Raw genomic sequence first — 24,766 nt, 5'->3', positions numbered from 1 at the left:
ATTGATCATAGGTTTTGGTATTTTATATCGGAATTTGATTTATGTTTTATATTTTTTGTGGTGCATCACTTCTGTACCTAAACGTAGTGTATTTTACTAGAGTTTTGGTTTGTCTTTCTTTTTTGTTATACTTCATTTAGGGGTTTTGATAAATCTAAATTTTTTGTGCATATTTGTGGGGTTTTTTTTTTTTTTTTAATTTTCAATTTGGTTATATATATATATACATGTATGTATATGTTTCAATTGTTTGTGGCATATACATATTGAATCTTTATTATTATTATTGCTTAAAAATAATTTCGATAATTTTCTTATTCATAATTTCTACCCTAACTTACAGCTACGAAACATCCTTTTACTAAAATAATTACTGGGTACTTATAATTAGCATTATATTATTACTATCGTAAGGTAAATATTTACATTTTAAGTTATTCATATTAATCTTTACTTTTCTACTTTATTTTTTTTTGGACTTGCAAATATTTGTCTTTATTTTATTATTATGTTTCCATATATTGTGTTCATTAAAAGTTTACAAAAAATAGAATAAATTCATTGCATGCATGTATTCTACCTAAATGACTCTATAATAATTTATGACTATACACTTTAGAAATTAAGTTTTGTACGATGTATCTATTATACCTTATATTAATAAGTTGTTAGCTCGAAAACCAATCATTAATGACCACTTTAGTCATAAGCATGACACATTCACAAAGTAATTATATTTTGAGAATCTGATTTGGGTCATTCTAAATTATTTGAGTAGTATGAGTTTTCCTGTACAGTAATTCTGTACCACTTAAAATATTTTCTTTTTCTATAAAAGTATTCTTATATAACTAATTTTTCACGAGTTTACACCATTGTTATACGAAGAAATAGTTCATATTATTATCTCTTAATTAAATACAATTCAAATCTAGGCTTTTACTATACCATGTATATCCATCTGTCTTATTCTAATAGTTATCCACACAAGTATATAAGTAGCCTTCTTTTATAAGTAATTCATGGAAGAACTCTTAGTTCATATGTATGTATCAATATTCAATTCTTTAACCTAGATATTTTCAACCCACTCAATTATACACACCACTTATATTATAATTTTAATATAAACTTGTCTAGCAATCACTTTCCTTTACTTAAAATATCACAAATTTATGTATCAAACATTGAAGAAAAAAAAATGATTGTTCATCACAGATCTATCCAGCTAATTATGGCATTTTAATTATTGAGATCACCTTGATATATGTAAAGTACTAAGATTAGCAAATATCTTCTAGGATATGTTTGAACTCAAATGAACTTTTTTGTTTAATTCATTTGAAGATTTATACTTAACTGTGAAATGCTGAAAATTTTATTATAAAAAAGTTGGTCTTTTAAAAATTTTTAAGTAGAATTCAATAAATATATTTGAAGTTCTTTACGTTGTCAAATTTTATCATCTTGTAGTAAAAAATTCGACATCTCCTAACTATAAAGTTGAGATTTCTAAATGAATTCCTAAAATGGTTAGTTATTTCATATCAACATATATTACGTGTCCTAGTTTAGGGATTAATTACAAAGTATAATTCTTTTTCGATTTTCTTTTTATACAAATATCTTGTCTTTCTCGATAGGAAATTAGTTATAAGTTGCTTTATAAGTCTTTCAAAATAGAATTTATGTTTTATCCATGCATTCACTATAATTTAGATGATTGCGATTCATCCGCATGTAGTATGAGTTTTTGTACGTACTAGGGGGATCTAGTATCCTTGCATATTTATATGCAATACATACATATTGATCAAATATTTTTTCTTGTTTTATTAACATTATTCATTTAAAGAATTCATACGTTTCTGTTATTATATTAACATTCTCAATTTTCTTTTGTCTTTAACAAAAATTTACTTGCAATTACATATGCAATTGCAAAAATTTTGTATCTTCATTTTTACGATGATAGATTTATATTCTCACTTGTTAAGTGAGTAACTATGAAATATTTAACTCGATTTTGATAAAAGATTAGTTTTGAATTTGTGTTAATTTTATTTAAATATATTTTTTATTCGTATCATATTTTTCTTTTTATTCCTCATAAGATAAATTAAGACAAACTCAAACCATCTAAAATATCAATGTGGCTCGTTTTTTCTATTTTCAGGTTGGTCGAGAAACCATCTTTTTCGGAGGAGCTGCAATCTTTGCATCATGCAGAATCAACTTAACCGATCTAATAGCTTAAGAAGAAGCTATGTTTTTCGCAATGGAATTAATGTCAACAATCGTGGATCAAATCAGCACAATGTGGCTCTTAATGTTGCAAGTAGTAATGCAGAAACTATTCCAATCTTTATAGGGGAATCCTCTAATTCTACAAGGAATCAAAACTACTTCAGCGTTCAGCAGTTGCTCAATAGAGATGAGTACGATCATATGAGGAATGAGCACTTTGCTTTTCGAGGAGCTGATTCGAGCAATCTGCCTTTGGATGTAGACATGAATGAAACTCCTGACGGTAATGGAGTTGACGGAAATCATGACTGGGGGAGAGAACTATCCTTACGTCCATTTGATTCAGGTGGCTTAGGATCTGCCATAAACCCTTCTGGGACACTAGTAACATCTTCTGGAACTTCAGGATATGTGGTAGAAGAAAATAATGTTAGGGAGGTTCTATCAAGTGATGGCAGGAGTATATCCCACAAAAGAGGAGCACCTGAATATGTTTTCCGTGAATTGTTTACAGGAGATGGTTCAAGCTATGGACAGAGAGCTGGAGATCATCCTAGTGAACAACTTGCTTCAAATGGCCTAGCCTATCTCAATCATGGCAGGTTAAATTCAACAGGCTCCTGGAATAATCACCTTATGAATGCTAGTCACTCAGCATCGTCCACTGTTATATTTGGGGATGATCTGCAAGCTGGAAGCTCATCTCTACAACTAAACTCAAGTCTGGCAGCAGGAAGTCCACTGGTTTTCGGGCAAGCACTTGGTCCACACCAAGCTTCAAGTGCGGCAAGGCAAATGCATGTCTTCGAGAGAAATACTCGATTGAGAACAGAAAACCAACAAGATGTTGTACCTGAGGCAACATCAGCTCAAACAGTAGGCAACCTTATACGATTATTATATCAAATGAATTGCATTCTTCCATGCGATCAAGTTCTTAATGAAATCTTAGAACCTCAGTTTCCTGCTCATGCAACTTTAGCAGCACAACTGCCTATCGTAGAGATCCAAAATCTTTCACAAAGTCTACTACTTTCTCAATGGTGTAACGAGGTAACTTGGTTGGGAGGTGCCTTATCAGCTGTCTCTCCTGCCACTCACGTTATGAATGGAGGATCTGGGGTACATCAGGAAGGGAACCCGATGAACCAAGCGAGACAAATTGTGCCTTTCAATGAGGGTACGAGCACTAACCGGGCTGAAGTGTCGCCAAATGAGAATGTGATTACAAATATTTCTAGTAACGTTGCTTCTTCTTCCCGAAATGTGTCTGGTCCAAGTGTTGAGGTACCACCAGCTGCAAATAACTCCCCCCAACCAATCATGGCTGAAGAATATGTCCAAAGAAATACTAACAATGTGAATCAGCCAGTGGGACGTAGAGGTGGAATGCGGGTTCCAATACCTTCGAGTGCTCCTGCTGTTGCAAGAGGTACGGAGGCTCCAGCTGGAGATGGAAATGGAAGGTCTTCTCAGCGAGCTTTGAGGATGCGAGCTGTACCTGGTCCTCCTGACGTTTCTGATTTTCCACTTCCGCTCGAATGTTTAACTGATGATGAGAGAAGACAAGCAATTCAGGTATGTACCAAAAACATTGCTGTTTCTTGTGGGTTTACTTATCTGAAAAATATTTTTGGGATAATTTGTCTGGAATAACTGAGACTTGATTGTTGAGACTTGTGGATAATAGATACTGTTGAACAGTGTTAAATGTTAAAGAATATATCGAGTGGTAAGATGTGATACATTAATATTTAATATAAAATTCATATCTTGAACTTCAATCTAAAAGGTTTTATTGATTATCTTATATTTTGTGTTTAATTTACTTCAAATTATTTTATACATAATTTATATGATTAAATAGTCCTACAAGTTGATTTATGTAGGCGAATATGTGTATGAGGATACATGAATTTTCTTCTGTTAGGGTTATTATTAGATTACCGTATATTTATGATATAACGACTTTGTTATATTTTCACATATACTCATAGGAATGAATTTAAGCAGATGGAGTTGATATTTTAGAAACGTTTTGTGGTCATTTGGATAGAATACTTTTATATTTGGCAAAAATTATGTTTTTTTTTAGGGTGAAACTGTCTTTTAAAAGAGAAAATTTTGAAGTTAGTTCTTTTTCAATTTCAATCGCTCTACATATCCTCTAATAATATAGAAAATTTATTGGTATATTAGTGCAAAAATATTCATTTTATAACGTTTAAAGACAATATTGTTTCTCTTAAGCTAGATTAAACTAAAGTATCAATTTCAAATGACATGTTTTAATTTTTGACATTGTTTTCTCCTGCATGGATTGGATGACGGCATGCTAGGAATTCATCATGATGAATAACCTTATTCACATTTCCGATAGCGATGATGATGATGATGATGATGATTATGAAGATGAGGAAGATGAGGTAATCCTAGATGTCTTTTTCTAGCAGTTATTTCAGTTAAAAGATTATAAAAGATAATAACATACAAGCCAAAAAAAATTTCAAACTATAAAAAAAACATGTTTTACATACATAAATACGTACATACATGTATACTTTGGGGTAATTTTTGAAGTAAATTATGATTTATTCACTATGAACTACTTGAGCTTGAAGTACAGATGGGATATATTGATAATGGGTTAGCCGAGCCTATAATCCTCGACAATCTAAGCCTAAGGACATATCACTCTACTCCATCTGAAGCTGAAATATGTTGTATCTGTCAGGTAAGAGTTTTGGTTTACAAGATAGAAAATGATCATCCATTAATTAGTGAACCTAAATCATGTTTTGGTTCATAATTTGTAGGACAACTATGAGGAAGGAAATGAAATTGGAAAACTGGACTGTGAGCATGAGTTTCATTCCAACTGCATCACAAAGTGGTTGGTGATGAATAACACCTGTCCTATCTGCAAGAGGAAGGGTTTGGATGTGGTCGCTCACTAATCCCTCAATGGCAGAATAATCATATATTAGGTCATTCATAGTTTGGCCTTTTAATAAACATTATCTAATTTTCCTTTATCGTTTATTGTTATATAAATAAGGCTGGATCTGGTCAGGCCAATGACATATTTATATATAGCTTGGTATCCCTTATTATGGTATTACTTTTTTTACCATACACAAAGTCTTCTGATTCTTTCAAGCTTCTTCCTTTTGTGGTTTTATGAGTTTGTACTACTCGTAGATCCAAATAAAAGGATTTTATGGTTATGGATCGAAGCCTCCAAATGGAAACAGAATCATCGAGCTTTGTAGGTTTTGTTGAAGGCAATATGGTGACTTTAAGACCTTTTGAGCAATTTTCATGTCAAGGCCGGTTTGATGTTAGACATTTTATAATCTGGTATTTCTTTTGCAATGCATAATAAGTGTGTTTTATGGACCTTAATTATTTTTATCTTTGCAGTTTGTGTTTTTATTATGAAATGCATGATTATCTTTAATTATATTGTTAAAATTACTATATATCATCTACAATATTAATTAAGAGAATAAAGAGAAATATAACATTTTTTAATTACTTAAGTTTGATTTGTATAAATAGTTTTTAAGAATAAAACTAATAGGTCAGTAACATCAGCCTTTTTTAAAACTATTAAAGGAATGCCTTAGGAATAGAAAATTATTTATTATTATTGTATTTAAGTAGGTTATTTATTATTTATTAAATTTATAGATTGAATAATTATCGTCTTTAATATTATGCCATAATTAGATGTTTCTATCTTACTTTTTTATTGTCAGTATTATTATTATGAATAATTTTTGTCACTTTTGTTTCTCAAAAATTGAAGTATATATTTTTTCGAAATAGAAATATGTTCTTTTTCAACTAAAAATGTTATTTACTTTTAAAATCAAATAAAAAAGTTCGTTGGATTCGAAGATTCTTTTTTTTTTGTTACTAAATTCTATTTAATTATATTTTATTTTTCTTTCTTTTTATTAAAATTAATATATTTTACTCTTTCATTTATTTACAAGTTATCTCTAGCATCGTGTTTTTACTAGACGTTCATATCTTACTTTTTTTCTTAATATTACTAGTTTGAATCGTTTTTATCACGTGAGAAAAATAATAAATTATTTTTTCGTTCGACTTTTGTTTCTCTAAAAACTTAAATTATATTTTAAGTATATTTTATTTTTTTTCTTTTTCATAAGAGTTAAAAAATTTCTTTACATTTATTTACAAATAGTGTCTTATTTAAAGATATGTTTTGAAACAAATACAGATATATTTTATTTATACTTCTCTAATTTATAAACCACTCTTAATTTTCCCCCAATGCAATATGAAAATCAATTGAAGTACCTTTTTTCTTTCTACCCTATCTTTTTCTAAATTAGAAATTAGACAAAACATCGTATTAGTACATTTTTACCCTAAACCCCTTTAGATAGCTAAACGCAATCTAATCAACTCCGGCCTATTTTAAGAATCCAAAATTTTCAAGACCGACCCGACTTACTCACCTTCATAATTGAGTTGTACTAATAATTGTTAGGTCGTTTATCAATGTCACTAATCTAAGATTATACAATTCGAACTATTTTAAATTCGCTTCAAGATATTACAAGAACATTTAAAAAATATTGTAGTTCTTTTTTCTCAAGTTTAAACCGTCGGTTATCCTCGTAATTGGCAACAGACGGAGACAAATAGCGACACGATACGTGCGTTCTCAAGCTGAATTTCAAGCCCGACCAATCAAATCAGACACCTCAGCAATGGTCAACCGTCGGATCAGGCGCTGAACAGATCGTGTAGTAGGGTCAGGAACAAGTACACATCCCTATGCACCCAATCACCATATCCAATCGACACGTCAACGTCCCAAAACTCGTGGACCCCACCGAATAGAAGAGAAAGAGAGTGGAGTTTTCTCATTACTTGCCGTGTCTGATTGTTGATGGGGCGAATGACGTTTGATGATGGCGACGCAGATACTCCGGTGGTCCCGTCCGTGGAGTAAACAGAGAGGGGGGTTGGATACGTGATCTGTCTACCGATTCAGAGAGCGCCGCGTGTAGATCGTGAGTCAGGAAAGGCTGGCTAAACACATTAATAAATAGTTGTCGACATCATCATCGTTATTATTATTTTATTCGCGTCCGGTTAAGGTGTCGTTCGGGTCGGACATGACAGTGATTCGTTGGGATAGATGGCGAGAGGTCTGAATTCTGATCCTTTTGACCAAATTCATGTCCCTTCGGACTACATGCTAACGAAACCAGTCTCCTTTCAAATTTTCTTTCCATGCATACGCTGCTATATATCCACATAATATATGAGGAGTAGCAAAGTTTTGTACGTAGTGGGAAAATGGAAAAGAGTGGCGATCCGTAGAGTTGTTAAAACTGGTGAAACTCATGCTGTACCTACTCGCTAAAAGGAATATATATTTGCAGGTGTAGCCATTATAATCTGTATGGACTACAATTTGAATACGTCAATTGAATATGTATATATATATATATATACATGAGTAGTAAAAGGTTTGTCTGGGTAGCTTTTCTTTTTCTTCTCTCTTTTATTTTCCTGCTTTTGGGTGTGCGTCAGAACGTGTGGGAAGTGTTCTGGTCAGTCTCAAAAATGGACTCCTAACTCAGGAATTACAACGAAGCAGTGTGGTTAAAATGGCGACTGCCCAGAACTTCATAACACTGCTGCTCATTGTCCTTTTGGTTACCAGATTAGTTCCTGGGATAAATAAGCTTTCTGTGTTTCGGCTTTTTTTTTTTTTCCTCTTTTTTTTTTTCTGTTGAACCAAACAACAAATTGATTTCTTTGAATTAAGAGGTGCTTGCCGGCCTTCGTTAATTTCTCTGAATTTTTCTCAACATTATTAATGAAAAAGAGATACCAAAATGTAAGATTATTATGTCAATTTGAATTACTGTAATATTTTCTTTAACACACACACACACACACATATATATATATATCTTTTAATTATATTTTACGTCACTAAATCCCTCCCTAAAAATTATCTTTGCCGTAATTACAACCTCATTCTACCGACCTACATTAAATATCAGCACGATCTATATATATATATATATATATATGTTTTTTTTTATTAGAGCGCCCTAGAATCATGATAACATTTATTTCTGGTACGTCAACTTTCTTGGAGTAAAATCAAATTAAATTTTACATGTAAAAGGCATTAACTCCCATTCATATCCATTAAAGAATCCAGCCTATGTATATATATATATATATATATATATGTGTGTGTGTGTGTGTGTGTGTGTATGTATGGACAGATATACAGCTAATTAACAATTACGCACTACTGCAAAAGTGAAACCTATCTGATGGTTACTTGGCAGAAGCGTCGTCGTTTCCTGTATATAATATAATACTTAATATTTTTTTTTTATAATATATATATATATACACACACACACACGCAGAGACACACTCATCCTGCAACATTATCGTATTCAAGTTTATTTTAACAGGACGCGAAGACAATAACCTCGGGCGTGCTCCAGTTGCTGCAGCAGTGACATTATCGTTATCTCCATAAATACTAATTTACAATTTGCATGCCCCACTCTGTTTTTACTCCATTTAATTAACTTCTATTTGCACCCTAATTTAAGTCTCTTAAACTAATTGTAAACATACATTTTAATTTCTTTTACACGTAATTTATACTTAACAAGTAATTCTAATCAAATACCGTAACAAAAATAAAATATGTTACTCAAATTATAACGAAATACAATAATTTGCTTAACCCATTATTTTTATTAGATTTAATTAATACATTTAAATAGATAATTTATTAATTAAACCGTAATTTGCTCAGCGACTTAACTCGTTAATCACCTGCTTCGAAATCATCTTGTGGGTATCGTTTATTTTCTAATGCCGATTTAACTAATACACATTCTAAATCCTGTCATTATAATAAATTTTCAGTGTGCAAATGAAAATGATTTTGGTTGGTGTCGGTAGTCGTATAAGGAATCAACAAAATATTTGTATATATTACCAACTAATTTGCCCACCTCATATTAAATACTATATTATGTGTATGTATATGAAATTAATAATTGTTTTCATATAAAATATAATATCCTCAGCATGTTGATGGTCAGAACACATAATCGAAGAATTCATTTTTTGTTTTTGATCATTGCTCCAAATATATATATATATATAATAATTCATGGTATAATTTGTGGGTCGAATTATTTTCAACTAAATAATTTTTTAAATTACCCATTTAAAAATAGAATGTACGAATTTTAAAAAATGAATGTATACAAGGATGTGTGTTCTTGGCCAAATTTAATATTTCATATGTTATAAAATTAGTGTATATCATCATTAAGCGAAACTATTAAGCTACAGTTGATTGACACGTTGCTAGGACAAGGATCTGCGTCCTGTACGGAGGAAAATTGGTGAAAGATACTGATATTCAATTAATTAATTTTTTAAAAAATATATATACATAAAATGATATTTAGTGTTACTCACGTGCGAAGGGTAGTGGAGTTCACCTGCGACATGCCTGACAGAACGAAATTTTGTTACCATGCCCTGTCCTGTCATTTTTAACATTTGACAGTCCAATCATTTGCCTCTTTTCCCTCCCCTATAAACGGAGAAAAAATACTTCTCTCTACTCGCTTTTTTCAGCGCGTGACCTCATTATCGTTTCCGTTCGTTTTTTTTCCTTTCCCAAAATTTGATTAAAACCCCCGCCCATAATACTCTGTTGCTAATCCATTTGCTTTGCTCTTATAAACAAGACGACTAGCGAGAAACCGAAAGCGAAAACAGTGAACCGAAACCTAATTCTTCCAACAACGAATTCAAGAAACACAGAGAGAGGAAAAAAAGTAATGGAGGAAAGTATCAACAATAACTGCTCGCCTTCTTCATCGGCTTATGATCACGGTCATAATAATCACAATTACAGTCCTCCGTCTTCCTCCGACGAAATCTCGCTTTTTCTCCGGCAGATTCTCGTCCGTTCCTCGTCATCGTTATCGTCTTCATGTCCGTCGGCTGCTGCTGTACGAGCGAGCCCGCAGGTGCAGCCGTGCTCCTCGACGCCGCCGTCCATCTCCCAATCGAACGTCGCGAAGCGTGGGATCTGCGACGTGGATTTGTATGACCGGGCGAGCCCGGGCCCAGTGGCGGGTTATGGTTCATCCGCAGCTTGTTTCTCGCGGAACGTGGGAGGGAATGCTGCCAACGTGTCGGGGTCTTCGGTTGCGGTGAGCGAGAACGAGACTGAAGAGTATGACTGCGAGAGCGAGGTACTTTCGCGGTTCTGATTCTTCTCTGTTTGGTTGACGGATGATAAAATGTGAGAGCTGGGATTTTTTACTTCTTTTCTCTCTTCATTTTTTAAGACCGAGAAAGCTGTAGTTGAAGAAGTAAATTTGGACTAGTTAATTTTTTTGTTTAATTATTTTTTAGTGATCGGATGGTGGAAGTTATACGATCGGATTTTCTATTACACTCTGTTAAGTAACCAATAAATATATTCATTACGGAAAGATTTGTGGGAGAAAGCAAACAAGTAATTGAAGTCTAAGAATAAGAAAATATCTTCTCTGTTCTGTTTCTTAAATATTTATTGATTTTTTTTTAGAGTTTCTTTGCATATTCAATTGTAAATTTTGCCGCAGGAGGGTCTGGAAACTTTGATAGACGAACAGCCGCCAAAGCCAGCTCCACCGCGTGGTTCATCAAAGAGAAGCAGAGCTGCAGAGGTTCACAATCTGTCAGAGAAGGTCTTGTCTCCTTTCAAGGCCCTTGTTCTAAGCCTGTAGTATTGTACATGACTTCTGATTTCTGTGATTATAAGCAGAGGAGGAGGAGTAGGATAAACGAGAAAATGAAAGCGTTGCAAAATCTAATTCCTAATTCGAACAAGGTATGCTAAATGCTAGTCTTGTTCGCCTTTTTGCTTTGCCTTACGGGCTGAGTCAATGTTGTTGAGTGGTTTGGTCTTTTCATTCATGTCAGACGGATAAGGCTTCAATGCTTGATGAAGCAATTGAGTATCTCAAGCAGCTTCAGCTTCAAGTACAGGTTTGCGGCAATCTTTGCATGAATTTTCATATTTGTTTTGCGACTATGAATTAAATTAAGTTGCAAATCCAAACTTGTCATGCACAAGAATATGGTATTAACAACATAGCTGCCTCATGAAAATTTGTTTTACCATCTTAAATTCTTCTTCATCAAATAAAACTTATCATAAGTTTTTCTTTTCTGATTTTAATGTATTTATTTCACACTGAAGAAACGTATCATAAATTAGTTTGTAAATTATACGCATTGGAGAGACTTTAAAGTATTTCACGGACGATTTATGCATACTTCATAGCATTTCTGTAAGTTGTTTGCTGTAAAAAAATATTTATCAATACACGAGGGAAAACTTGTTGAATAAATTAAGTTTTTCTGGAGTCCCTCTATCTCTTCTCTGAGTAATCCCGCGTTTAAATGGAATAAAATGTTCTTTCAAAAAGGAAAAGAAACTCTGACCCCCCAAAATCTCAGTTCTTTTTTGCTTTAAGTGAACTGAAAGAGAAAAATCAACTGTTATTTATCCGTTGTAATTGGCATGAAAAAGTAAGGACAGTCTTTTTTTACAAAGTCACGCTGCTGTGACAATGTCAGTGAAGTTTCAAAGATCTTGTCCTGTCTCGAACATAAAACAACTAGGTTGAAGGTAAAGAATTTACGCCTAGAGTAGCAAAATTTTTTTCTATCTAAACATTATCCTGTATGGAGTCCTTATCTATTCTAGAGCTGACATAAGGTGTATTTTTGAATCGGGTGTGTAAAATAAGAGTGCCATCAGTACAGAACTATTAGCTGATGTTTTGAACGATAAAAGCTGCAATAATCATATGCGATACAGCTCTGTTTATATTTGTGATTTCACTAACAAAGCATTGGTATGCTCTCCTTTTTCCCGTTGTATTTCTAAAATTACATATGTTTTCAGTTTTTTTCCATGCCAACCTATTATTCTAAAGCCTTGGCAAGGCCAAGTAAGAAGTCACAAATACCATTATGTCAGCTTGTCTTCACGTCAGTAATGGGCATGGATACTTCTGAGGGCTTTCTTGAACATGAACATTTTGGGAACAAAACCAACTCTGCACAAGAATCTAGTTTTCGTCCTTACAGAATTGCGAGTCTGCAACACTTATGATGCTTTTGTAGTTTTGCTAGAATAGAAGATTCCAATGCTTCTTTTTATTCCGGAGCAAATGTTATTGCACACTGGTTCTTTTTCTTTTAATTCTTGGTAATGTGTCTTCTAATAATAGCTTTGCACTCTTCCAAAACCCGTTACTGAAAAACTGCTCTTGATAAGCTTTAAGGTAACAAAAGTAGACATTGTTTCCAACTAGCTTTACTGGCAAAGAAATGAAGAACAGATTAATCGAAACTTTGTTTTTCCAGAATCCGTTTGAAATTTCCTTGGTTTTTTCTCGTGGAAATTTTTCTGTGAGATGAATTATGCAGTTGTGATCAAGTTGCTAGATCCAGGGACTAAATATTTCCCATGTGCATTATCATGGACAAGCTTTGAGAAACATTTCCTGAGAAATGTTTTAAGTACAGTTGTCTGAGACAGCAGGGGTATCCCTTTATTAGATCAATGCTTCTAATTCACCTTGAAATATGTCATCACTCTCATCATGGAAAAGTTATCAGAAACTTAAGTGCATTAGGTGTTATTTGTTTATCATGCCTGAAAGCAAAACTGCCCATTTCTTGCTTAATGGCAGAGAGAGATGTGAGCACCACAAGTTTGACATACATCTATCTACTTTATGATTCTCATCCTCGTAGTGTTACCACAATCAAATGAAGTACCTTGGTTGTATTTCTATCAGTTTGAACTGAAAGAGTGGGAATGCAATATGTGTCTGTTTATTTTGACGTAGCAGATGTTATCAATGCGAAATGGATTAAGCTTGCGTCCATTGTGCTTGCCTGGAGCTTTACAACCCACGCAACTCTCCCAGACACGGATGAGCTTTAGCGAAGACAATGGATCTTTGTATATAAACATGAGTGACATGCGTCCTGTAAACCGTGAAACTCTAGTGCCACCTGTGTTTAGTCTACCCAATCAATGTACTCCTTCAAACCACATGTCTATACCCAATGTGCCAGATATAATCAACACAACAAGCCCATTTGGTATAGAATCACCAATCCAAGGTCACTTCGGGCCATTCCAGTTACTAAATTCATCAGAGGTAAGCTTGATGTAAACCCCTATAAGGGTTGTTTTCTGCAGGAATGTTGTTATTAGCCAATCAACTTACAGTTTCAAATGGTGAAGGAAGTCTGCAGGGAAGATGCATTACCACATCATCATCAAATGAATATTGGAACTTCCAAGACTAATTCATCAGGTTGGTGTCTACCACATTAAATCTACAATTCTTTAATATAACGAGAACAGTATGCTTTTATTATGTAGGTGCTAAATCAGTAAATCTGCTTTCTGTTTAATTTGTCCTAATGATATTTGTATTCAAGAAATGGAAAATTGAGTCCTTAACTCTTAAGCCCTTTGTCTAACACTCCTTCAATGTCCCGGAAGTTTTTGAAGTGGGAAGCTTGACTTCAGTTTCAATTCCTCTTAATACAAATCAATCCAATCCAAAGGAAAGTAGCTCTTTAGATGTATCTGCCGTAGGAAGAGATGAATCAGAAAGCATGCTTCTAAAGAACAATGAACATAATCTAATTTTATCTTCGCAGTTTACCGGGTAAGTGTATTATCTACTCATCATCAGATTCATTTTCCTGGATTATACTCGTCTGTGCCTTAACTTATCTGCTTTTTTTTTTCACTAGGATGCAAAGGAGAAGTACCACCAATGATGAGACTAAAACAGAATGACCAGTTTGCTGGGCTCATGATTCTACTAACTCCATGGATTTCATACAGCAACTTCTTTTCAAACCCTGACATGAAAGTGGTAATTTCACATGCCTCTAAACCATGAAGCAAATCTGTATCAGAAAAATTTATCCAATCAATTCTTTTGCCAGTCTTTGTGATTAATTAGGATGAGCAGTCATGTAACTCCAGCTTTCTTTTGGCTTCTTTAATTATCAACTGAGATGTCTCATTTTGTACCTGCTGTCTGCCAGGTATGCCCTTTCCTGTTCACCACTATATGTGATTAATGTGAAAGTTTCATTACATGATGATCCTGCATTTCAGAAACTGGCAACTGAATATGGTAAACCATATATATATATATATATAACTCTAAATAATATGACATTTGAAAAACAGTTGTAATAAAATTGCGATTTCTGTGATTAATTTTCTAAACAGGATTCTAACTAAATAGATATATGACTGCCCAAAAACCACTAAGATATTCTTCCAATAATTTAAAGTGGGATACAGCCTACCAACAAAGCTGTGAATAAGATTTTTAAAGTGACTCTGGCCCAATGCCTTAAATATATTTATACCATTTGAATGTTCTTATTATTATTTATTAGTAGTATATTATTACTTTGAATTTCTGAAAAAGAAACACTTTGTGAAACAAAATTCTCACAACTGAAGGAAGATAATCAATTATTTTTTAAGCATAATTATAATTTACCCATCAAATATTTAAAGCTTGATGAGTTATGATATCTAATTCTTTGTTTTATAGTGACTCTGATGCATTCGTGTGCGTTGGAATACGGTATATTAATGGTTAAATGCATTTCGAACTGTCCAAATTGTGTATAAATACATAATCAAGGACTTAACATTTCATCTTGTTCATCTAAATACTTAGCATTTAAGTCTTAGCATGTCGGCTGTGACTAAAGACTTAAATACATAAAAATGATAACTATAAATAAAACCGTCGTATTTATGCAACAGTAATATATAGGACTAAGACTTAAACATATAAAAAAAAAAAAACTTAGTAGTGTTAGTATTTAATTATTTTTTATTAAAAAAAATATATGATGGTCTTAAAATGATTTATTGATTTAATAAATTCTATAGAGTAAGAACAAAAACAAAAAATAACAAAGTGTAATATTCCTTTGGTGGACTACTAATTTAATTTTAATGATTTGAATTGAATGTTAAGTTTTAAAATTGGATACTTTTTATTTTGTGAGTTTTATTCTCATTTATTGAAATTAAATTGTTAATTGAGATTATGTTTTGGAATAATTTTTAAATTTATGCAAAAATTTATTTATAAATTTATATTGTTTTAATTATAATATAATAGGATTCTTAGTTATAAATAATAAAAAATAAGTTTATATAAAATTTTGATAAATACTTAATTAATTTTTAAAAATTTTAAATATCATCTTCGTTCGTAAAACTTTTTAAATTTTAGAGATCGAAAACATTTAAATAGAAAAAAATATATGGGTCTAAGTATTATTAAATTTTTTTAAAAAATATTATTATTATTATTTGTAACAAAAATAATAATTATCAAACTTTAAACATTGACAAAAATTAAATGAAAAAATGCAAGTGGAATTAGGTGCTATTAGGTCTTTTTTTTAAAAAAAAAAATATTATTATTATTATCATTATTATTATTATTTATAAAAAAAATAATAATTAGTACTAATTATTTCCAAACATTCTCTTGTTTCTCTCTCTAATAGTAATTAGTGTTATCATTATTGAGTAAAAAAAACAGATTAAACAAATTGAGGCTGAGATAATGATAATAAATAAACAGAAGATAGAGATTAGGGCTGAGTAAATAGTTGCTCTAATTTCCTTTAAAACCCAAATAGTGCCTCAACCCACATGTATTTTTCTGTTTAAAATTTTGTACATAATTAAGATAATACATTTTAAATTTGACCAAAATTAACATAGTTTGAAATATATCATATTAATTTTTTTATAAGTTCAAATATTATAATTTATTGATAGAATTTCTATTTTTCTAATTAAAATAATCCTAAATTTGCAAGTAAATTTTATATTAACTTTAAATTCGTTTTAAAAATATCATAAGTAGACTAAGTTTTTTTTTTTTAGTACGAATATTAGACCAATTTTTGTTCCAAGTAAAATTCTAAATTGACTTTATTTCTAATCTTAAGTTTATAAAATAAGACGAAGATTTTAAAATAGATAGAATTCGAAAATTTTAAAAATATAAATAAAATTAGTTTAAATTGTTAAGATAGTTGAAAAATAATTAATTTTTTATGAATGAAATTAAAGAAAATATTATTTATTGCCTATTGTATTTACATTTACCCATTATTGCTAAAATTTCAAAATTAAAAAGAATAATTAAATTTCTTTAAATATATATATATATATCTTGTTTATCCACAATGCTTATTATTTTTCATGGCTTAAAACATTTCTTTATTAAAATATATTATATTCTTCTTATTTAAAAATGGAAATTTTTTTTTTTTGAATTTATAGAAAAGGTATAAACCACAAATTGTAGGCTGGTTCAGAAACCAAAAATTAAATTTTATTAAATCCCGTTTTTATGTTGTAGGACGATAACTAGAAAGCCTGCTTTTTCAACGGTCTCTTCAAGAAATTGGAAATCGACGACTGTCTTTTCTTCTATATAAATCGTGAGGACCGAAGAGCAAGTTCTTTTTCCTTTCCGCTTCCATGGCTGGTTTCGTCTTCTTCGTCACGCTCACGTCTGGTTTCGCTATATAAATACACCACCGCACTATCGTTAACCTTCACTGAACACTCGGCGATTCATACAACAAGTGGGGAAAGTTGGGAAACAAAAATAAACAAGAGATAAAAGGAGCCCTAGAATTGATCGAGTTTTTCTATTTGGTGGATATCGAAATGGACGCGAAAGCGAATGGTCCGAGCGCCAAGCAGTCGGGTCGAGCTGTGGATGGTCCAACTAACCCGATGGTTACGCCTCTGCTTACGGATCTTTACCAGTTTACCATGGCTTACGCTTACTGGAAGGCCGGCAAGCACAACGAGAGAGCCGTGTGAGTTGCATGTCCTCCCTTTACTTTATGTTAATCTATTTCTTATATTTTGTTCGTGTCTTGTTTTACGTCCTCAGATTGGTTGCTCTGCCAAAATGGAGGAAAAGTGAATAAGTTTGGAACTTCCTTTTTAGTTGTTATTTTACCTTAGCCACAAAGCAGAGTTTTGTATCGGATATGTTTAGTTATTTACTGCCTTAACTTTGAATATAGCATGAGTTGTTTTGTTAGTCAAGTTAGTATGTTTTCCCGGGAAGATAACTGGTTTTGGTTGCTTCATGTGCGGTTTACCCTGATTCTTGGAAAAGTCTTCAGTTTATTTAGTGACACAGACTTAATGAATACTTACTTCAACACCATTCTAAACCATTTGGACTTTACTTGTAAATGTGTACTGCACTTTAGTTTATTTGGCTGCTCATTTTGTTGGATTGCTACATAGCCTTCTATCTCTTATTCCTTGTTTGGGTGCTGGAAAATGATAGGTCATTATATGGCACTAAAGGAAGTTAAGGGAAAGGAAAATGATTTGCAAAACCAATGTGTGGTCAAATGCCTGTTTTAATGAGGTTTAGACTAATGTGAGACTTCATCTGAGAGGATTTCAACTGTCAGACATTCGACAGGATTGGAAGAATGGTAATAGGATCGAATTAACAGACTGATCGGGGGGCAGTCTGATGGGCTGTCCGTGTGGTTGGCAACTTATTTTCTTTGCTTTAATATACCAACTTTCTACTTTCTGTCTGAAAAGAAAACAAAAAAAGGTTTAAGTCTGCTGTTTTCCTGTCTGAGAAGTCTTTTGTATGGTTTACAATGTCCTTCAGGTTTGATTTATATTTTCGGAAGAATCCTTTTGGTGGTGAATATACAGTCTTTGCTGGCTTAGAGGAATGCATAAGATTCATTGCTAATTTCAGATTAACTGAGGATGAGATCTCATTTATCCGTGAAACCTTGCCTTCATGTGAGGTAAACTAGACAATTTGCTTATCACATCTGTTTCCCCAACCCTAAATTTGGTTCCAGAAAATTGTTGTGGTTTAGCTGAACACTGCTCTTACGTCCATGAATAGTAACAAACATTTACATCTTCAATTCATATTTAAGATGCTGAGAAGTATAAAAATAGACAAATTCATAAATGATACCTAATATTTGGTTGTTCATTTCCGTTCATCGTGTTTCATGTAGGTACCTTTCCCTTGATGCCAGAGTCCAGAGTCTGGGAGTAGGGTTTACTTTGTCAATCTAATCTCTTAAAAATATCCAGAATGTTAAAATATTTAAGTCTTATGAACTGCTATAAGTACTTAAACACATGATGAAGCTGAATAATTGCCATGGATTTTTTTGTAGATTCTCCTTTATCTTAATGGACAAAGGTCATATTAAACCAAAAGTTTTAGATCTATATTCTTTCTATGAGTAGACCAAGATATAGTTGCTGAGATGTTGTGATGCTGTCAATTTAATTTATGATTTCTAACTAATCTACTCACCTGGTTTTAAATCATAGGAGGGCTTCTGCGATTATCTTAGGGAAATTGACTGTTCTGATGTTGAAGTATATTCTGTTTCAGAGGGATCAGTTGTTTTCCCTAAGGTACCCCTGCTGAGAGTTGAAGGACCAGTTGCTGTGAGTACTATCCACCAGATGAGTAACACTTACATGCCTGCCATTTCACTTTTATAGATGAAGCTAAGATTTTAAGTTTCTTCTTCTAGGTGGTTCAACTGTTGGAAACTCCATTTCTGAATCTTGTCAATTATGCATCCTTGGTGGCTACAAATGCTGCCAGACATCGGTTTGTTGCTGGGAAATCCAAACTTCTACTTGAGTTTGGCCTTCGGCGAGCTCAGGTTGCTAGCTTTATTATTTTTTTCATCTGAAGTTTTGATTCAAATGTTTCTTGATCCGAAAATTTGTATTATACATAGGGACCTGATGGTGCAATAAGTGCATCAAAATACTGCTACATGGGAGGATTTGATGCAACAAGGTAATTCCTGCTCCCAAACATCATTTATGTATTTTGCAGCCTCCTTACATCTAACTAAATCAGTTTATCTGCATTAACAAACCTTCTAAAATACATAGTTCTGAAATCATACTAACTAAAGCAGTGCCAGAACCCTGAAATTTGGGGTGTGGGGGGTGTGGGGAAACAATAGTGTTGTTCAAAATGAATCCGATGCTGGGGTGAACCCTCCTATGGTAGATTTAGCTTCACTTTTTATTTCTCATTTTCATATAAGATTCTCATATAAATTAAGATTACATTCCATATGACTTCAATCAATTTGAATAAATATGTCGATAATTTTTTTATTTTATTTATCCTACTCTTAATTTTTTTTTTGAAATATCCTACTCTTAAATAAATAATAATGTTTATTTCAGGAGCTTAGACATGGACCAAAGTAGTGAATTTTGTGTATTTGATAGGGTTTTGAAAGAAGAATTAGGGTTTAGGTTGAGAGAAGAAGAATATTAGAGAAACAGAGAGGTAGGGAGAATATAAAATAGAAATGAAGGGAATCACTGAAAGCTTCCGGTGATTTCTGATTATAATTCGAAATTTTCTTATGATTTTTCAGTCTGTTCCATTCTCGGTTACATTTTCCATTTGTACTACTAGCTTCTGGAAATGGTGGGGTAAAATAACAGAAGAGGAATTCAAAACAGACATAACAGAATACTTGTGCCAGCTGGCATAATAGAAATAAACAAGAAATAAAATGGAACAAAATAGCTAGGCTGAGTTAGACACGCCTAATCTGCCCTCCTTATTCATTTACCGCTTTTAGCCTTGATCCTCCTTAAGTAGACTAGCATTGGTTCATCTCCCTTCAGCATATTCTGTCTCTGCTCTTAGTCTGCCCTTGCAGTTTGCAAACTTAATACTTAATATAATATATCTATGTCTTAATTTTATATTTTTTAAATTTACTTTTCTATAATAGTAAGTTACATGTGTTCTTAAAATATATGAGACAAATATATGTATATTTTTATGAAATTTTGTGGGAGCTATATGTTATTTTATAAAATATTGGGGATGGGATAGAGGTGGGTGGTACAGGGGCAGAGGAACATAGTTTATTTTGTTTATTTTATTTTTGGAAAAACATTCACTTCCGAACTTTGTCCTTTTTGTGCTTATGATTACTTTGAACCCCTAAAGCAGCTAATAAGATGGTTCCTAGAATTCCTAGAAAATAGTGGCATTTGATTTCTGATTGATAAATATTGTGTTCTTATTCCCATTTTTTATTCATGCTTCATATTGTGAAACTGAGACCATAAGCTGATGTTATGTTTTTTTTCTCTGTTTTCTTACATTGGCAGCAATGTTGCAGCTGGGATGTTATTTGGGATACCTCTCCGTGGAACACATTCCCACGCTTTTGTTAGTTCATATATGGTCGGTAACTTCACATGTCTTAGATATTTGTAGTTTAATATACTCCAAAATCAATTTTTTAATCTGTCATCATAGTATGGTTGTCACCAACTTCTGAATGTAATATTGTTCTTGGTTTTTAGGTCGGTTTCTTTTTCTTCCTTGAACTCATAGCCAATTGTAGGAACTTATTGTGTATCAGTTATTGTGGTTTGTTCAAACGCAGCATGAAGATATTATATCTGCTGATTTCTGTTGCAATTTTTTAGAGCCCCGATGAGATTGTAGAGAAATCACTTCAAAGTGCTGATGGATCAAGTACTTGTGAGGATTTTGTCAGTCTGGTTCAGACTTGGTTAAATAAAATTCAGGTATTTTAAATGGGCATTTAATGCCTTCATGTTACATCTGTTTCATATTTATATGGCCTTCGTATTTTTGTTTGTAGTAAGAGATGAATTCCTGAACTTCTTACCCTTGATAAAAGATGTTAACCTAGTGATCTATTATGTGCCATTGCATCAATTGGGCTTTTTTTCCCTTCAATTATCAAGAAAGTAGCTTTCACCAGCTAGGCTATGTGAAACCATTTTGTCCATGATTAAGATTGTAAAATGGATGCTTGTACTAGCACTTCCTGTTCAGACTCTAATTTTCCTACATATATTGAAAACTAGAGAGTTTTCCATGCATATGGAAGCGACTTTCTGGTAAGAATGATCGCTGCAGTTTCTCCTCATTACATTGTTATATTTTCAGATGCATGGTAATTTGTAGGAAAAAAAATGGGACAACTGTTTTTAGAGTTGGAAACATACTTTCAAGTGTTCCATATTCTGCTTGTCTCTGTATCTGTACCATCAGAATTACTTTGACAGAAAAAAAAAGATGACTTCTTCTTGGAAGTCAGAAGTAATTCTTCTTTCTCTATCTGCTAGATTTTTAGTTTGTTTAACGGATGCATCTTTTGCAGTGGTTACATTCATTACGTGGCACTTTTGGTGAGACCAATCAAAGTGAGCTGGCAGCCTTTACCTCCTATGCTTTAGCATTCCCTAACAACTTTCTTGCTCTTGTAGACACATATGATGTAAGTTAATATAAATGACTTAATATTTTTTTTTTGAGGTAGATGATGCCTCCTGCACTTCTCTCTGGAAACTATATCTCAGCTTCCTAACTGAAATTCATCATTTTCTTCTTGCTGTGGGCATGGAGTGATTCGTCTCATCAATATTATCTTGTTGAAATGTTTGGTCCGTATTAAGATTTCTCCTCCACCAACGTTTTGTTTGTTCTTAAACACATTCATGGGTTATGTATTACTTGACAATCATACAAAAATTTTGCAATGTTCCTTTCATCTGGCCATGCTTTTTCATTAAGAATACAATATTAACAGTTGGCATCCATCTTACTAGGTTTTGAGGAGCGGAGTCCCCAACTTCTGTGCAGTTGCACTAGCACTAAGTGACTTGGGGTATGTCTTTAACATCTCGTTACATGAACTACTAAATGTGGGTGTACAAGAATCTCTTTCTATTTGCATGGATTATTCTGTTATCAGTCAAAATTATGTATCATATTTCTTTTAGATCCATGTGTACTTTATCAATCAGAAATATATAGTGTTTTCTTGATGTTTCTTTGAAGAAGTTATCTTTTAATGTCTATGTAACAATCTCTTGCCTCAATTAACATCCAAGGTCACTATTTGAGACCTGAAAGCCATGTTTCTGCGTTATATCTTGATGATGTGTCATTTAAACAATTACCAACGTCTAATTACATTCCAGTAATTGTGATCTGCAGATACAAAGCAGTAGGCATCAGATTGGACTCCGGCGACTTGGCATATTTGTCTTCTGAGGCTCGAATATTCTTTCATACCATTGAGAAAGAATTTGGCGTTTCTGGTTTTGGGAATACAAATATTACTGCTAGTAATGATCTCAATGAAGAAACTTTAGATGCTCTAAATAAACAGGTAGTTTATCCAAATTAAAAATCACTTGCACTTGCACTATCTTTATCGTCAATGAAAACTGAATCATTTGGCTCGTCACAATCTATTATCAGAAACTTTGTTCTAGTTGAATAAGAGACAAGTATGCATTTTACTGGACCCAAATATTCTGATCTGTTTTCTTTTGCAGGGACATGAAGTAGATGCATTTGGGATAGGAACCTATCTGGTCACTTGCTATTCTCAAGCTGCTCTAGGTTGTGTTTTTAAGCTTGTTGAGATAAACGATCAACCTCGAATAAAACTTTCTGAAGATGTTTCGAAGGTTTCACCAAGATCTGTTAAAATTTGAGTAGCATTTTCGGTTCATTTTATAACTTTTTCTTCTGGAATTCCAGGTCTCTATACCCTGTAAAAAACGGTGTTATAGACTGTATGGCAAAGAGGGTTACCCACTGGTGGACATTATGACTGGAGAAAACGAGCCACCTCCAAAGGTAAAACAAGATCAACTCCAGGTTTATCGTGTACTAACCATAACAAGTGCAAGAGTAATTTAATACTTTGTGCTTCCCTTGAGGCAGTGTAGGATTCTGAGGGAGTTAGCATCACCTTTTGCAGAAGAGGATAACAAGCATAGAAAATAATAGTTAAAAAGAGAAGATTTTACACACTGACGTGTATTAAATTCACAGATGCTGTCACAACATCCTCCTTTTTTCTTCTTAGATATCTAAATATGGTGACAAAATGTCTTAAAAATATATGTTATTTTCCATGTACTTTTTAAACTGCAGGTTGGCGAGCGAATACTGTGTCGTCACCCTTTTAATGAATCCAAGAGGGCATATGTGGTGCCTCAACGTGTTGAAGAGCTTCTGAAATGCTACTGGTCAGGGAAGTCAGGTAAAAGCTATGGGCTTATATTTTAATGTCAGGGATTACTACCATCGAACAAACAGCGTTAACCTTTAGCATGCTTCAACATTTGCTGTCTACTGATACTGCATTACATTCCACCAGCCCGCCACCTATCCACCCAGAAACATATTTTTGTTATTTACAACTTTTTCTTTGCCAAGCTACTGTGCTAATATCTATCTCTATGAAACACAAAGAATCCATTTGTATCTTTTTTGTAGCCTTTTCACCATAATTTTCATGGTAACCTTAAAGTCTTATTCTCCATGTCAAGTAAGTTTAAGATACACAGTTGTCAATCCTGTGCTCTTGTCTTCTCTGACACAGATTTTCAGATTTGAAAAAATGAAATGACAAGCAGTAGTCTGTTTCTTCTTTATTTGTAAAGCAAGATTTTCGTCTACTACGACCCATAATTGATGTTGAAACTGAATTGTTGTATTTTGAAGATAAAGCAAGAGAAGAATTACCACTTCTGAAGGACATCAGGCAGCGGTGTATCAAGCAGCTTGAACAAATGCGACCTGATCACATGAGGCGACTGAACCCCACACCCTACAAGGTATTGCAAAAGCCCCTTGGTAAAAAACCTTCTCGGTTTTACAAGATAAGTGAATGTTTTGTCATGCAGGTTAGCGTAAGTGCAAAATTGTATGACTTCATTCATTTTCTATGGCTCAACGAGGCACCTGTCGGAGAATTGCAGTAGCAATGTGTTTGAGATGAAATGCAAAGATTACTGTACAAATTTCAGATCGAAGTTCAAACGCATTTGGAGAGGCACTTTCAGTGGTTACAGCAGCACAGCATATACATAAGTGCGATTGTCGTTAAGATGTATTGGCATTCCTAAATAAATCATTTGGTTGTTTTCCTTGGTTTATTCAATTATCATTTGATTAAATAAATACAGATTTTCGAATTTAGTTGCATGATTTATTTCCAACTTTTTATATTTTATTTTTATCTAATAAGTTTATTGAATCGAACTAGTAATGTATATAAGACATACTATATAATATTTATAAAAAACCTATACATGCTATTTATTTATAAAAAGTACTTATGTTTTTGCTTTCAATATTAAGCTAAATACATAAACTTTTTATTTTTTAAATAAAAAATTACCTGTTACTATGACTGTCATATTACCATAGCAGGCATACTCTTGAATTACTATTTTAATGGGAAAGTTCAAATT

The 24,766-nt window shown here is 32.8% G+C and overlaps 3 protein-coding genes across 5 annotated transcripts; all 3 read left to right on the top strand.

The window, feature by feature from the left end:
* Positions 1-2,223: 2,223 nt before the first annotated feature.
* Positions 2,224-5,204, top strand: LOC110814344 (RING/U-box superfamily protein). The gene is made up of 4 exons (XM_022041767.2): positions 2,224-3,825; positions 4,587-4,673; positions 4,874-4,981; positions 5,064-5,204. The coding sequence occupies exons 1-4, from the start codon at positions 2,224-2,226 to the stop codon at positions 5,202-5,204; spliced, it is 1,938 nt and encodes a 645-aa protein (XP_021897459.2).
* A 4,756-nt stretch (positions 5,205-9,960) lies between these two features.
* ALC (basic helix-loop-helix (bHLH) DNA-binding superfamily protein) lies at positions 9,961-14,493 on the top strand. Of its 3 annotated transcripts, none has more exons than XR_002539646.2 (9): positions 9,961-10,553; positions 10,929-11,033; positions 11,111-11,176; positions 11,269-11,334; positions 13,215-13,529; positions 13,616-13,688; positions 13,880-14,048; positions 14,137-14,261; positions 14,437-14,493. XR_002539646.2 is itself a non-coding variant. In XM_022041799.2 (8 exons), the coding sequence occupies exons 1-8, from the start codon at positions 10,134-10,136 to the stop codon at positions 14,180-14,182; spliced, it is 1,260 nt and encodes a 419-aa protein (XP_021897491.1). In that variant the 5' UTR covers positions 9,961-10,133; the 3' UTR covers positions 14,183-14,493. The 3 variants fall into 3 exon arrangements, 1 of the variants encoding a protein (XP_021897491.1); XR_015818222.1 differs by having other exon boundaries at positions 14,335-14,493; XM_022041799.2 differs by having other exon boundaries at positions 14,137-14,493.
* A 2,274-nt stretch (positions 14,494-16,767) lies between these two features.
* NAPRT2 (nicotinate phosphoribosyltransferase 2) lies at positions 16,768-24,491 on the top strand. The gene is made up of 15 exons (XM_022041798.2): positions 16,768-17,271; positions 18,099-18,243; positions 18,791-18,910; positions 19,000-19,134; positions 19,213-19,274; positions 20,624-20,699; positions 20,948-21,049; positions 21,652-21,768; positions 22,100-22,158; positions 22,491-22,665; positions 22,835-22,969; positions 23,043-23,141; positions 23,442-23,550; positions 24,015-24,127; positions 24,197-24,491. The coding sequence occupies exons 1-15, from the start codon at positions 17,117-17,119 to the stop codon at positions 24,272-24,274; spliced, it is 1,680 nt and encodes a 559-aa protein (XP_021897490.1). The 5' UTR covers positions 16,768-17,116; the 3' UTR covers positions 24,275-24,491.
* Positions 24,492-24,766: the final 275 nt, after the last annotated feature.

The sequence above is a fragment of the Carica papaya genome, chromosome 4 (assembly GCF_054855325.1).
Source record: "Carica papaya isolate Zhongbai chromosome 4, ASM5485532v1, whole genome shotgun sequence".
In the NCBI taxonomy this organism is placed as follows: Eukaryota; Viridiplantae; Streptophyta; class Magnoliopsida; order Brassicales; family Caricaceae; genus Carica; species Carica papaya.
The sequence above is the reverse complement of the archived record's forward strand: the minus strand, read 5'-3'. Positions and strand labels throughout refer to the sequence as shown.